Below are 15,854 nucleotides of genomic sequence, written 5' to 3'. Positions count from 1 at the left end.
TTGGCCAGGACCCGGGGATAGCTCCCCTGCTCTTCTTCGAAAATAGTGCCATGGGATCTTTTACGTCCACCTGAGAGGGCAGACGGGGTCTCGGTTTAATGTCTCATCCGAAAGACGGCACCTCCGACAGTGCAGCATTCCCTCAGCACTGCACTGGAGTGTCAGCCTAGCTTTATGTGCTCAAGTTCCTGGAGAGAGGGCTGGACCATCTATTGAAATCCAATTTGGTGTTGAGCAGCAAGTGGATAAGTTTAAGTGCAATCATTTCCACAAACTGCTAATACTCCCCTTTATGAGTGCAATTTTAACAGAAAGTCATGGTAAAATACCGCTAAAACCAGTCCAAGGCAGGAGAATTGTCTCATACTTTTCCCAATTTATATTCTTTTTCAAAAGAAGGCTAAACGTGGCAGCTAGTTATAGCAGAGAGGAAATTGGTGGCAATAATTCGCCCTCCTGTAACATATTCTCTTCTGCTGACTAAACTCACTGCTTCTCCCAATTGGTGTTGTCTGAATTTGCTCTTTCTCTCCTGCTGCCTATGTTTACCTTTCTCCAACTTGTTTTATTTGCTCCTCTCTCACTAGTCTCACTTATCCTTCTCAGACTGTCCACATTTATTTTTCTCACTTGTCACATTTACCTCTATCCTCCAGTCCTATTTAAACCATTTCCCTCAATGGGCATATTTTCCTCACAGAATACACTTTCCCACCTCTACATTTCCTTCTTCTCTCCTGGTTCAAGTCCTTGAATGTATTATCGCCTCCCAAATCCGTGCCCACCTTTTCCGGAACTCCATGTTTGAATCCCTCCAATCAGGTTTCCGCCCCTGCCACAGTACAGAAATGGCTCTTATCAAAGTCACAAATGACTTCCGATGTGACTGTGACAAATGTAAACTATTCCTCCTCATCCTTCTCGACCTGTCTGCAGCCTTTGACACGGTTGACCACACCATCCTCCTCCAACGCCTCTCCACCGTCGTCCAGCTGGGTGGGACTGCACACGCCTGGTTCCATTCTTATCTATCTAATTGTAGCCAGAGAATCACCTACAATGCTTCTCTTCCCGTTCCCACACAGTTACCTCTGGTGTCCCCCAAGGATCTATCCTTGGTCCCCTCCTATTTCTCATCTACATGCTGCCTCTTGACACAGCGTCAGTTTCCACATATATGCTGACGACACCCAGCTTTACCTCACCACCACCTCTCTCAACCCCTCCATTGTCTCTAAATTGTCAGACTGCTTGTCCGACATCCCATACTGGATGTGCAGAAATTTCCTCCCAACTAAATATTGTGAACACGGAAGCCATTGTCTTCAGTCCCCACCATTCCCTAGCCACCAACTCCATCCCACACCCTGGCAACTGTCTGATGCTGAATCAGACTTTTCGCAACCTTGGTGTCATATTTGACCCGAGGTGAGCTTCCGACCACATATCCAATCCCTCACTAAGACGGCCTATTTCAACCTCCGTAACATTGCCCGTCTCTGCCCTTGCCTCAGCTCATCTGCTGCTGATACTCTCATCCATGCCTTTGTTACCTCTAGACTTGACTATTTCAATGCACTCCTGGCTGGCCTCCCACATTCTACCCTACATAAACTTGAGGTCATCGAACACTCGGCTGTCCATGTCCTGACTCGCACCAAGTCCCGTTCACCCATCACCCCTGTGACGCTGACCTACATTGGCTCCCGGTTAAGCAACGCCGCAATCTCAAAATTCTCATCCTTGTTTTCAAATCCCTCCATGGCCTCGCCCCTCCCTATCTCTGTAATCTCCTCCAGCCCCACAACCCCCTGAGATATCTGCGCTCCTCTAATTCTGCCCTCTTGAGCATCCCTGATTATAATCACTCAACCATTGGTGGCCGTGCCTTCTGTTGCCTGGGCCCTAAGCTCTGAAATTCCCTGCCTTAACCTCTCCGCCTCTCTACCTCTCTTTCCTCCTTTAAGACGCTCCTTAAAACCTACCTCTTTGACCAAGCTTTTGGTCACCTGCCCTATTTTCTCTTTAGGTGGCTTGGTGTCAACATTTTTGTCTTACAATACTCCTGTGAAGCGCCTTTTACTATGTTAAAGGCGCTATATAAATACGAGTTGTTGTTGTTATGTGGCTCGGTATTAAATTTTATTTGATAACGTTCCTGTGAAGCACCTTGGAACGTTTTACTACATGAATACAAGTTGTTGATTGGATTGCATACTGTTTCCAAGATGCTGCTGAAACCCAGGTCAATTACTGCCCACAGAGCCGGCTGCACCTTGCTTGTTGCTGCACTGGTTTTACCTGTTTAAATTTTGTGTCTCTAGAGGCTTGGTGGTTGTTTTCCGTGTTGCTACTGGTGCATTTGGGATTTATCCACGAAAAAACAGCACAATAAACAACTCCAATCCTCAAGAACCAAGGAATTCAAACAGGTAAAAGCAGATAAGAAACAACAACAACAACTTCTATTTATATTTCATCTTTAACGTAGTAAAACATCCCAGTGCGCTTCACAGGAGCGTTATAAAACAAAATTTTACACCCAGCCACGTAAGGAGATATTAGGACAGATGATCAAATGCTTGGTTAAAGAGGAGCGTGTTAAAGGAAGAAAGAGAGGTCGAGAGCAATGTTCCAATTTTGTTTGGCCCTGCGCAACTGTACTGGCCGCGCTAGACGTGCTCCTATCTAGTTATCCAGCAAGTTAAACACTTATTCAAAATAATTCTTCGTGAAGCCATTTGCTGTTTGAAGCCTTTACTTGAACAAATTTTGTGAAACTGTAAACAAAGACAAAGTATGTTTTGTACATAAACTGAGTACTATACATTCGATATTACATAAGATATAACATATTTACAACAGTAGAATAGATTAATTGTATAACTAACTAACATTTGGACTCACTTCTGTAACTATCAAATATTAACCTTTTAGAAACATATTATTGTCAAAATACTACTCTGACAAAGTTGCTATTATGCTAACAAACAAAGATACTCACAGATATTGCGCCTGGCCTAACATATGAAATCAGATTACATTGGATTGTGAAACTCTCATGGAATCCTCCACTACTGCCAGGTTCTTCCTGGAATTCTACTTCCTGGGATTCTACTTCCTGGGTTACACAGGAAGAAAGGTACGAAGGTCAAATGACCTCTCACAGGAAGAAAGGAACGAAGGTCAAATGACCTCTCACAGGAAGAAAGGAACGAAGGTCAAATGACCTCTCACAGGAAGAAAGGAACAAAGGTCAAATGACCTCACACAGGAAGAAAGGAACAAAGGTCAAATGACCTATGCTTCATACAAACACACTGCTAACACATAACCACCACCAGAGGGTGCTATCTGCACATAAAATCGTCCATCGGTCCAGAACACTCCCCGTCTGGGGTCATTAACGACTCCACATAGTCCGAACTCTACTTGTCACTGGAGTCCTCTGGCGACAAAAGAAGAACCACCTCAGAGACAGTCCGTCGGTGTCGACGATAGGATGCAGCTTCCGTAGCCTGCTGTGAGGGGATAGATTGCATTCTGCTACGCACAGTTCCAATCTGGGTATGATGAGGTCTGGCTGGGGCGCCAACTTGCCTCTATCAAAGACGAAGCCAATTTTGCTTTGTCCTTCTTGAGTGGTGACCTTCAGATAAGCCACACTTGCAATGGCCTTAGCAGATGCGTCTGCAAAGACACAAAGGTCTTTGAATTGGGCGTTTAAGGGAGAGAAAGATGAATAGCAGCGAGGTATTCGGATCTCCTGTAAGTCTTGGAGTGAGTCTCTCCATCTGTCCCACTCTGCTTCCATCTCTTCAGGGAGAGGTGAATCCCACTCCAGCGCGTGTCGAGAGTTCCCTGAGGAGCAGCCTGCCTTGTATGGTGACAGGGGCTAAGAAGCCGAGAGGGTCGTATAGGCTGTTGACTGTAGAGAGCACTCCTCTACGTGTGAAGGGTTTCTTGACGTATAAGACTTGGAACATGAACGTGTCTGTTGCTATGTTCCACGACACCCCTAGGCTACGCTGTAAGGGGAGGTCATCAGTGAAGAGGTCTAGGTCTTTGACGTCCTTAGCACGATCATCAGGGGGGAATGCCTCCATCACTGCTGGTCTGTTAGAGGCTATCTTGTGCAGACTGAGGTTGGATAGTGCAAGTAGTTCCTGAGCTCGTCCGAGGGTACTGATGGCCTCTGCTTCGGTCGGGAATGACTTCAGTGCGTCATCGACATAGAACTCTCGTTCGATGAACCCTCTCACATCACTGCCAAAGTCGTCGTCTTCTTCCTTGGCAGCCATCCTTAGTCCGTATATGGCGACAGCAGGGGATGGGCTATTCCCAAAGACATGGACACGCATTCTGTAGTCCACAATGTCTCTATTGGGGTCATTGTCCCGATACCACAGGAAGCGGAGGAAGTCTCTGTGGTCTTCTCTCACCACGAAGCAATGAAACGTGCTGGATATCGGCAGTGATGGCGACGGGCTCTTTCCTGAATCTCGTGAACACTCCCAAGAGGCTGTTGTTAAGATCGGGCCCTGTGAGGAGTACGTCGTTGAGAGAGACTCCCTGATATGGTGCACTGGAGTCAAACACCACGCGGATCTGTTCTGGCTTTTTGGGGTGATAGACTCCGAAGGAAGGGAGGTACCAACACTCTTGGCCTTCCTGGAGTGGAGGAGCTATCTCTGCATGATCGTTGACAAGCATTTTCTTGACAAATTCTAGGAAGTGTGCTTTCATCTCTGGCTTCTTCTCTAGTGTGCGACGGAGTGAGTTAAGATGATTATAGGCATACTCCTTTTCAGATTCCTGGCGACGTCCTACAGGGTACACATTAACGAGGCACATCTTGGAGCATGCTCTTGCGCTCACTCCTTCTCCACACACCTCGGTGCACCTGGATGTAATCTCCGGACCGGCAGCTCCCTCTCTCTCCCCGCCGTGCTCTGAAGCGGGAGGAGGCGACTCTGACTTCCAAGGAGCTGGGCCTGGGTGGAGTGCTGAAATGTGCCGATCACTTTCACATTCTGTGCATTTTGCATCTACCTTGCAGTTCTTGGCGAGATGGCTCGTGGAAGAGCAGCACTTGAAACATATAAAGTTCTCTTTAAGATATTGTTTCCGATCTTCCAGGGACATCTCCCTGAAGCCTCTGCGCTTCTTTAAAGGATGGGGCTTGTTGTGGATAGGGCATTGTTTGCTCATATCCTCAGGTTTCTTCTGAATCTTTGTGTGCTCAGTTGAGGACACTTGCATTTTGTGGACAGATATTGGTGTCTTTCCATGTCTGTCGAACTTGTCTCTTCTGGCAAGTGTTGGGCGGGAGGAGAAGAAGTTGAAGCTGGGGTCGTTCCTGGCTTTGGCTTCTTTACGGATGAATTTAACGAACGCAGAGAATGGTGGGAACGCCACGTTGTGCTTTAGCTTGAACTTTGATCCAAACGTTATCCACTTCTGCAGGTTAAATGGAAGCTTCTCAATGATGGGACTTACCCCTCTGGAAGTGTCTAAGTACGATAGACCGGGTAGGTAGCCATCCTGCTTTGCGGCTTCGAGTTCCGACAGCAGACCTCCAAGGTCGCGGAGCTTCTGGGGTTCCTTACTCGTCAACCTCGGAAAGTTCTCCAACCTGTCAAAGAGAGCCCTTTCAATGGCTTCGGGTGAGCCGTAGCTTTCTTCCAGCCTCACCCAAGCCTTCTTCAACCCCTCTGGCAGCTGTCCCACATTGGCCGCTTTTATCCTGCAGGCCTGTCCAGCGGACTCTGGGCCGAGCCATTTGATAAGGAGGCCAAGCTCTTCTCCTGCCGACAGGTCTAAGCTCGATATGGCATCGTGGAAGCAGGACTTCCAAGCCCGATAACTCTCCAGCCTGTCATCAAACTTAATTAACCCCGAAGTCACCAGCTGGGTGCGTGCAAGGTATTTGGCAAGGTCGTAGGTGCTTGGACCTGTGCCAGGGTTGCCTTGGCTAGGGGCTCTGTTGGGGGTCTCAAGGAACCGAGAGGGGATTTGCCTCTGACTTTCTCTATTCAGCGTCCTATTCCTCTGCACCGTGTCTTCCGTTCTGCTGGGGGAGACTCTGCGGCTTGAGGCACGCCGTCTGCTTTGACCTTGATTGGAAACTTGTGGCATGTTATACGAAGTGCTTGCGTCTGTAGAGATGTGCGGGCCTTCATCCCTTTCTCCTGTAAACTATATGTCGGCATGGTCGCTCACGTAATCTATGGTGCGCTGTCGTGGACTCTGCCATGAAACGGGAATTAAAGGTTTGTAAGCTGTCTCGGGATCAGCTCCCTCCAAAATTGCCTCGAATACTTGTGTCTCGGCTAATGCAGCATCTATCTCTTTTTGTTGCTGCAGAGCCACTTGGTGACGGGCCTGTTCCGCTTGGAGTTCAGCTTGGAGTCGGGCCTGTTCAGCTTGGGGTTCAGCTTGGAGATGGGCCTGTCTTACTTTTATTTCTATTTCACTGTTCACATGCGCAGCTCTGGCTTGAGCTGCCACTAGCTTAGCCCGTGCTCTGGCGATAGTCACGCTTATTCTAGAACCACCTGATGACCGTGAACCAGCTTGCGATCTGACGTAACCGGAGCTTATAGACCGATTGTCACCTTCTACAGTTTCGTCTGCCCGTTTAAGGTGTTCTACTCGCTGCAAAGCACTTTCGTTATTATCTTCTGACATGTTGATGTGAGGTAGATGTGCTCTACAAGGTTAAGGCTTACTCTGGGTTCCTCCTGCTCCGCTCTTCACAGCTAGCCGTATTGCTATCTTTTCACTGATATCTTTTCACTGTACTGGCCGCGATAGATGTGCTCCTATCTAGTTATCCAGCAAGTTAAACACTTATTCAAAATAATTCTTCGTGAAGCCGTTTGCTGTTTGAATCCTTTACTTGAACAAATTTTGTGAAACTGTAAACAAAGACAAAGTATGTTTTGTACATAAACTGAGTACTATACATCCGATATTACATAAGATATAACATATTTACAACAGTAGAATAGATTAATTGTATAACTAACTAACATTTGGACTCACTTCTGTAACTATCAAATATTAACCTTTTATAAACATATTACAGGTAGACTACCCTTTATCCGAACTTCCGAAAACCGAAACCCTCTAAAAACCGAAGGTTTTTTCGGTCAGCGTAAGTCGTGCGCACGACATGACCAGAGTGGCGCACGACTTACGCTGAGCAGAGGGTCAGCGTAAGTCGTGCGCACGACCCCCCGCCGACCCCCCCCACCGATGCCGACCCCCCCCCCGCGGACCCCCGCTGACCCCGACCCCCGCCGACCCCGACCCCCGCCGACTTACACTGAGCAGAGGGTCAGCGTAAGTCGTGCGCACGACCCCCCCGCGGAACCACCTGACTCTCTTCCAAAGGCTCGAAAGCAACGAGAGCTCTGAGCCCGCGGCGGTGCCGGCCCCTGTTCCAACCGAGCACGACGACCTGTTGGTGGAAATGCGGAACTTCATTGCATTCCAGGCTAGCAGCGACGGACAAGCCACGACTGCGGATCCCCCCGCGGACCCCCGCCGACGCCGACCCCGACCCCCGCCGACCCCCCCGCGGACCCCCGCCGACGCCGACCCCCGCGGACCCCCCCGCAGACCCCCGCCGACCCACCTTCCGAAATCCGAAATTTTCCGAAAACCGAAACACGGCTGGTCCCGAGGTTTTCGGATAAAGGATAGTCTACCTGTATTGTCAATCACAGATCACAGAAATCACAGAACCCCACAGTGCAGATAGAGGCCATTTCGGCCCATCGAGCCTGCACCGACACATATCCCACCCGATCCCCGTCACCAACACATATCCCACCCTATCCCCGTGTATTTAATCCCCCTAACACTAATGGTCAATTTATCATAGCCAATCAACCTAACCCGCACATCTTTGGACTGTGGGAGGAAACCGGAGCACCCGGAGGAAACCCACGCAAACACGGGGAGAATGTGCAAACTCCACACAGACAGTCGCCCGAGGCCGGATTCGAACCCGGGTCCCTGGCGCTGTGAGGCAACAGTGCTAACCACTATGCCACCGTGCTGCTACTCTGACAACGTTGCTATTATACTAACAAACAAAGATACTCACAGATATTGCGCTTGGCCTAACATATGAAATCAGATTACATTGGATTGTGAAACCCTCATGGAATCCTCCATTACTGCCAGGTTCTTCCTGGAATTCTACTTCCTGGGTTACACAGGAAGAAAGGTACAAAGGTCAAATGACCTCACACAGGAAGAAAGGAACAAAGGTCAAATGACCTCACACAGGAAGAAAGGAACAAAGGTCAAATGACCTCTGCTTCATACAAACACACTGCTAAAACATAACCACCACCAGAGGGTGCTATCTGCACATAAAATAGTCCATCGGTCCAGAACAGCGACCCCTTTAAGGGGCTGCACAGGCCATTCAAAATACCATGCATCTGCGGTTTTTGTATTGAAAAGTTGGCTGCGCAGGTTCCCTGAAGTGCTGCGCGGCCGCACAGCTTACAGGGAACATTGGTAGAGAGGCGGAGAGGTTTAGGGAGAGAATTAGTCAAGGACTATTATGGGGGGAACTGACAGAAAGACAGGTTTTTAGTGAAAAATAATAGGCTGTTTTGTGGAAAATACCATTCCTGTATATATGTGAGGAATTATTTCCAGTTCAAAGCAAAATTATAAATCAAATCAAATCAAATCAAATCAACTTTTATTGTCATTGTTAGTGCACAAGTGCAGTACAACGAAATGTAGGCTTGCGGCTCCCGAGAGTGTACATTTAGATTAGGACATTTAAACATTCAACATACATTTGGCTTGTAATACATTAACATAAGCATAACCATAATAAAGTGCATTGGCAGATGTGCAGGCTTTAGAGTTTATTTGTGGAGTTCAGTAGGATGACAGCCCTGGGAAAGAAGCTGTTCCTAAATCTGGTCGTACGGGTGCGAATGCATCTGTAGCGTCTCCCAGATGGCAGGAGGGCGAACAGACTGTGGCTGGGGTGGGTAGGGTCTTTGATGATGGACCGTGACCTCCGTAAACAGCGTTTCTGGTATATGTGCTCTATGGTCGGTAGCCGGGTGCCGGTAATGCGTTGGGCAGTTTTGACTACCCGCTGCAGGGCTTTCCGGTCATAGTAGCTACAGCTGCCATACCATACTGTGATACAGTTCGTCAGGATGCTCTCTATTGTGCAGCGGTAAAAGTTAGAGAGGATCAGGGGTGACAGGTTACATCCCTTCAGCCTCCTTAGGAAATATAGGCGCTGCTGGGCCTTCTTCACCAGAGAGGAGGTATTGAGGGACCAGGAGAGGCCTTCCGTGATGTGGACTCCGAGGAACTTAAAGCTGTCCACCCTTTCCACCACAGCCCCACTGATGTGGATGGGGGTGTGACTTCCACCTTTAGACTTCCTGAAGTCCACAATAATTTCTTTGGTTTTCTTGATGTTCAGGGCCAGGTTGTTATCGGCGCACCACTTCTCGAGATGCTGGACCTCCTCCCTGTAGGCTGACTCATCGTTGTTGGTGATCTGGTCTACTACCGTGGTATCATCCGCAAACTTGATGATGGTGTTGGAACCATGAACAGCCACACAGTCGTGGGTGAAGAGGGAGTAGAGGAGGGGGCTCAGCACACATCCTTGTGGGGCCCCCGTGTTCAGGGTCAGGGTGGGGGGAGGTGTGGTTACCTAATTTGACAGACTGGGGTCTGTTTGTTAGGAAGTCCAGGGTCCAGTTGCAGAGGGAAGTGTTCAGGCCAAGTGTTTGGAGTTTGGTGGCCAGCTTGTTGGGGACGATAGTGTTGAATGCTGAGCTGTAGTCTATGAACAGCATTCTGATGTAGGTCTCTTTACCATCTAAGTGATTCAGTGCCGAGTGTAGAGCAGTTGTGATTGCATCCTCCGTTGATCTGTTTGCACGATAGGCAAACTGGTGTTGGTCAAGAGAGGCGGGAACACTGGCTTTGATGTGAGCCAGGACCAGTCCCTCGAAACATTTCATTATGATGGGTGTGAGTGCGACAGGTCGATAGTCGTTCAGGCATGTCACAGCCGTTTGTTTTGGCACAGGAATAATGGTAGCGGTCTTGAAGCATGTAGGGACTACTGCCTGGGCCAATGACAGATTGAAGATGGCGGTGAAGACATCAGCCAGCTGATCAGCACATTCCTTGAGTACCCGTCCAGGGATGCTATCCAGTCCAGCAGCCTTTCGTGTGTTCACTCCGCGTTAGTTAGTTTATATATGTTTAAAAAGGGTGTTTGTGTTTCAATAATAGAAGTACTACATTCTTGCTATTTATTTCAGATTGGATATTGGGAAGTGTTTGATGGATCACCTATCAGAGAGCTGGATGGCTCCTTGTCCGGTTCTGTTAATGGAATGGACATCACGACAACTGGTGACTTCTTTGTTACTGGTGAGGAAAATCCTAAACTAAGGTTTGGCTGTAAATCTTCATCTATGAAATAATTATCTATAGTTATTGTGATCATGGAATAATCTAATAAAGGGCTTTAGAAGGTTTCATAAATTTCTAGATTACTGCCTTCCGATTTCTCGGTGGGTATCTACTTTTAAAATAATGTGCATGCTGGTTATTTGAGGAGTTAGTTTTTCTCTGTCCTGATTCTGCTTTTTACTAGCAGCAGTGATCAATGTAGACAGTGATTGCCAAAGTCATCCATGCCATTGATATATGATGACTTTTAGACTAAAATGTTAATAATTTTGAAATAAAGTTTCAGTGATCACATCTAAATTATTTCTCAATAAACTAGCAGAAATTACATCAAAATGCAATCCTGCAATACACTTATATCTTTATACATCAGTGACAGGGAATGCATTGAACTTTGTATTGCAAGCACAAAAGCAAATATAAATCTCAATAAACACCTATATAAAATTAAAACTTCACATTATTGGAGAAGAAAAGCTACAGATAACCAGGATATACTTCAAGACATTGATCTAATCTCAGTGTTGAGGGTATAAATTGTTTATGCTTCACTTTCATAGCGATAGACATCCCCTCTATTGATTTATATTAATGCTTTGTGTTTGATTTAACGGGCTGGATTTTGCGGGGGGGGTCAACTGGTGTGATCGGTGGCGGGTCGGGTGGGAAAGTGGTTTTTTCCCCCAGCAGGTCCTGATGAAGGGTTTCGACCTGAAACGTTGACTCTATTTCTCTCTCCACGGATGTTGCCTGGCCTGCTGAGATTTTCCAGCATTTTCTGTTGTTATTCAGGATCACTGTTCCCTCTAAGGTGTGTGGTTGCGCGCCCGCGCACTAATCCTCGTGCTGCTGTGCAGTTGAATTGAAAGACCGCGCAGAGAGCCAGCCAGCAGCTGGAGCGGGGGAGCGGCCCAAAAGAAACACTCTGATTATCACCACCAACGGCTTTATGGCCCTCTGCACATGCGCGGTATCGCGGAGCCGCTCATGCACACCCGATCCCCTTCCGCGCACGCGTGGTTTTGCCGAAGCCACACATGCGCAGTACCCCACTGTTGCAGCCTACAGTACAGGCCATGCTTTGCAACAAGGTGACTGGATCCGTTGGGGTGGGGGGGGAGAGCAAGGATCGAAAGGGGAGAGAGAAGTGAGGCTGGGGGGAGAAAGAGGAAAAGGGTTGTCGTGGAAGGTGGTCAATCATCACAGCCCCAGGATATCGCTGCAGGAGTTCCTCAGGGCAGTGTCCTAGGCCCAACCATCTTCAGCTGCTTCATCAATGACCTTCCCTCCAACATAAGGTCAGAAATGGGGATGTTCGCTGATGACTGCTCAGTGTTCAGTGCCATTCACAACTCCTCAGATAATGAAGCAGTCCATGCCCACATGCAACAAGACCTGGACGACATTCAGGCTTGGGCTGATAAATGGCAGGTAACATTTGCACCACACAAGTGCCAGGCAATGACTATCTCCAACAAGCAAGAATCTAACCACTGCTACTTGACATTCAACTGCATTACCATCGCCGAATCCCCCAGCATCAACATCCTGGGGGTCACCATTGACCAGAAACTTAACTGGACCAGTCACGTAAATACTGTGGCAACAAGAGCAGGTCAGAGGCTAAGTATTCTGTGGCGAGTGTCTCACCTCCTGACTCCCCAAAGCCTGTCCTCCACCTACAAGGCACAAGTAAGGAGTGTAATGGAATACTCTCGATGAGTACACTTGCCTGGATGAGTGCAGCTCCAACAACACTCAAGAAGCTCAACACCATCCAGGACAAAGCAACCCGCTTGATTGGCACCCCATCCACCACCTTAAATATTCACTCCCTCCTCCACCGGCGTACCGTGGCTGCAGTGTGTACCATCTATAAGATGCACTGCAGCAACTCGCCATGGCTTCTTCGTCAGCACCTCCCAAACCCACGACCTTTATCACCTCGAAGGACAAGGGCAGCAGGCACATGGGAGCATCACCACCTCCAAGCTCCCCTCCAAGTCACACACCATCCTGACTTGCAAGTATATTGCCATTCATTCATCGTCACTGGGTCAAAATCCTGGATCTCCCTCCCTAACAGCACTGTGGGAGTACCTTCACCATACAGACTGCAGCGGTTCAAGAAGGCGGCTCACCGCCACCTTCTCAAGGGCAATTAGGGATGGGCAATAAATGCTGGTCTTGCCAGCGATGCCCACATCCCATGAAGGAATAAAAAAAAAGAGCGACTGGAGAGAGGGAGACTACGGGGAGAGAGAGAGAGAGCCTGGGGAGGGAGAGAGAGAGATGGGGAAGAGAGGGAGAGAGAAAGAGAGACTGGGGGAGAGAGATTCCCTGCGCTTATTACAATAGTGGTAAAAAAAAATCTAACATCCACTGTCAGGGCCTCATTTAATCATCTCTCCAAAAGCCTGCAGGCAGTTATCGCTCAGGATTACACTGAGCTGGGACACTAAGGGCAGTCAATTAATTGCAAACAGGTTAGTGGAGCTGGTGTCTGATATGAGCACCTTCATTATCACAAGAGCACAAATAGGAAGGCATTGTTAAGAAGCGTTTCCCCTAAGAGTGAAAGAATTCTGCTCATTTTTCAACATTGACTGGATTTCAAGGGGGAAAAATTGGGTTGATTTGCGCCTCTCGTTGGTGCCCCTTGGGGGCGCTAACGGGCTGCAAATCCCCTAACGCCTGTGCACGGCGCTGCTAACGCCTCCTGCGAAATTTAGCGTCATTGTCTTGTGCAGCGCCTCACTTGCACCCCGCTTGCATTCCAGCTGCAAACTTCCCTTGCGCCCCCTGACCTATCGCCAGACGATATGTCTGACTGGGTTAGGGGGCATTTTTGCAGCGGCGGTAGTTAAAAGAGCTGGTGTCGAGTGGCCATTTTGTTTGGCTGACTGCCAGCACCTGACCCTTTTCCCTTTTTTTTCTGGAATGCCGGCCGTGATCGCTCAGCCCAGCACTCCTCTTGAGTAGTGATCCACCTCCTGCTTGGGGTGCTATAACTGAATTTCTGGCAGAGGGACGCTAAAATTAGCGCCCCAGCGACGTTAACCCAATTTTTCCCCCCAAATGTTTTAAAATGGGAGGAATGCTCTCTCCTGAACTGACACTGATTCTCTACTTCTCATTTTGCTCTGATGTTCTTTGCAGAGAGAGACAGCAAGACAGAGAGACATAGGCCATGATTTTGCCGGTGCTCAGAGGTCGGGTTCGGAGGTGGGTCCGCTGTCAAAATCGAAATGATTGACAGCAGGTTGGGAGCCCGCTCCCAACCCGCCTCCATGTATGTTTCCAAAGTGTCGGGTCTGCGATTTCAGAACAGACCCGACACCAAGCGGCGGGGGAGGCATTTAAGATAGTTAAGTGCTTATTAAACTCTTGTTAACTACTATTTTGCCAGCCTATTTTTATTTTACCACATTTTTAACGAGGTTCACGTCGTTCAGAGATCACGTCAGGTAAGTAGGTCGGGTTCTCTGTGTCTCCACATTGCTGTGAATAGGTGACAGCTGCAAAAGTGATATGAAAGCTACCATTTCACAGCTGGTCACTTTCCAATGTCAGAAGCTTGAGCCTTCAGGACTTGGAAGACACTTTTGAGCTGTATGCACTTTGAAAGTGTTTGGAGTAAACTCTCTCTCCACTGACACCTCCTTGGAACAAGCTCTCTCACCATTGACAGATCACGTTTGTCATCTCAACTTCAGCTGCCATCTATTCCAGCAACATCGGTGCCCTTGAAAAAATCTCACCTTGGTCCTCTGAATCCCTCCACGATCGGCCCCAACACCAACATCACAAGGCACACCAACATCACCAACAACAATACCAACCTTCTCTGCAATCACCTGATGCTGCACAGGACACATAAGAACATAAGAAATAGGAGCAGGAGTAGGCCATTTGGCCCTTCGAGCCTGCTCCGCCATTCAATGAGATCATGGCTGATCTTCTTCCTCATCTCCACTTTCCTGAACTATCCCCATATCCCTTGATTCCTTTAATATTCAAAAATCTATCGATCTCTGTCTTGAATATACTCAACGACTGAGCCTCCACAGCCCTAGAGAATTCCAAAGATGCACCACCCTCTGAGTGAAGAAATGTCTCCTCATCTCAGTCCTAAATGGCCAACCCCTTATTCTGAGACTGTGACCCCTGGTTCTAGACTCCCCAGCCAGGGGAAACATCCTCTCTGCATCTACCCTGTCAAGTCCTGTAAGAATTTTGTATGTTTCAATGAGATCACCTCTCATTCTTCTAAACTCTAGAGAATATAGGCCTAGTCTACTCAATCTGTCCTCACAGGACAATCCCCCCCATCCCAGGAACCAGTCTGGTGAACCTTCGTTGCACTCCCTCTATGGCAAGTATATCCTTTCTTAGGTAAGGAGACCAAAACTGTACACAATACTCCAGGTGTGGTCTCACCAGGGCCCTATATAATTGCAGTAAGACATCTTTACTCTTATACTCAAATCCTCTTGTAAAAAAAGACCAACATACCATTTGCTTTCCTAATTGCTTGCTGTACCTGCTTGTTAACTTTCAGTGATTCATGTACAAGGACACCCAGGTCCCTCTGAACAACAACCCAGTCTTTCACCATTTAAAAAATACTCTGCTTTTCTATTTTTCCTACCAAAGTGGATAACTTCACATTTCTCCACATTATATTCCATTTGCCATGTTCTTGCCCATTCACTTAGCCTGTCTATATCCCCTTGAAGCCTCCTTGCATCCTCCTCACAACTTACATTCCCACCCAGCTTTGTATCATCAGCAAACTTGGATATATTACATTTGGTCCCCTCATCCAAATTATTGATGTAGATTGTGAATAGCTGAGGCCCAAGCACTGATCCTTGCAGTACCCCACTAGTTCCACCGAAAATGACCCGTTTATTCCGACTCTCTGTTTTCTGTCCATTAACCAATCCTCAATCCATGGTAGTATATTACCCCCAATCCCATGAGCCCTAATTTTGTTTAATAACCTCTTGTGTGGCATCTTATTGAATGCCTTCTGAAAATCCAAATACACCACATCCACTGGTTCCCCCTTATCTATTCTGTTAGTTACAACTTCAAAAAACTCTAACAGAATCGTCAAACATGATTTCCCTTTCATAAATCCATGTTGACTCTGCCTAATCCTATTATTATTTTCTAAGTGCCCTGTTACCATGTCCTTAATAATAGATTCTACCTTTTCCCTGCTACTGATGTCAGGCTAACTGGTCTGTAGTTCCCCGTTTTCCCTCTCCCTCCTTTCTTAAATAGTGGGGTTACATTTGCTACCTTCTAATCCACGGGAACCGTTCCAGAATCTATGGAATTTTGGAAAATGTCATCCA

The 15,854-nt window shown here is 47.7% G+C and overlaps 1 protein-coding gene across 4 annotated transcripts in view; it reads left to right on the top strand.

Annotated features, from left to right (window-relative positions):
- Nucleotides 1–15,854, top strand: part of cfap52 (cilia and flagella associated protein 52) — a 75,270-nt gene that overhangs the window by 42,477 nt on the left and 16,939 nt on the right. For 3 of the 4 annotated variants that reach the window (XM_085963487.1, XM_085963490.1, XM_085963488.1), the window contains one exon: nt 10,335–10,446. In XM_085963487.1, coding sequence (XP_085819613.1) covers nt 10,335–10,446 — 112 coding nt within the window. Of the gene's footprint in view, nt 1–10,334; nt 10,469–15,854 lie in introns of all 4 variants that reach the window. The other variant, XM_085963489.1, reaches the window with a different exon arrangement.

The sequence above is a fragment of the Somniosus microcephalus genome, chromosome 21, assembly GCF_052327205.1.
Source record: "Somniosus microcephalus isolate GS21.2 chromosome 21, FLI_Smic_1.0, whole genome shotgun sequence".
Taxonomy (NCBI): domain Eukaryota; kingdom Metazoa; phylum Chordata; class Chondrichthyes; order Squaliformes; family Somniosidae; genus Somniosus; species Somniosus microcephalus.
The sequence above is the reverse complement of the archived record's forward strand: the minus strand, read 5'-3'. Positions and strand labels throughout refer to the sequence as shown.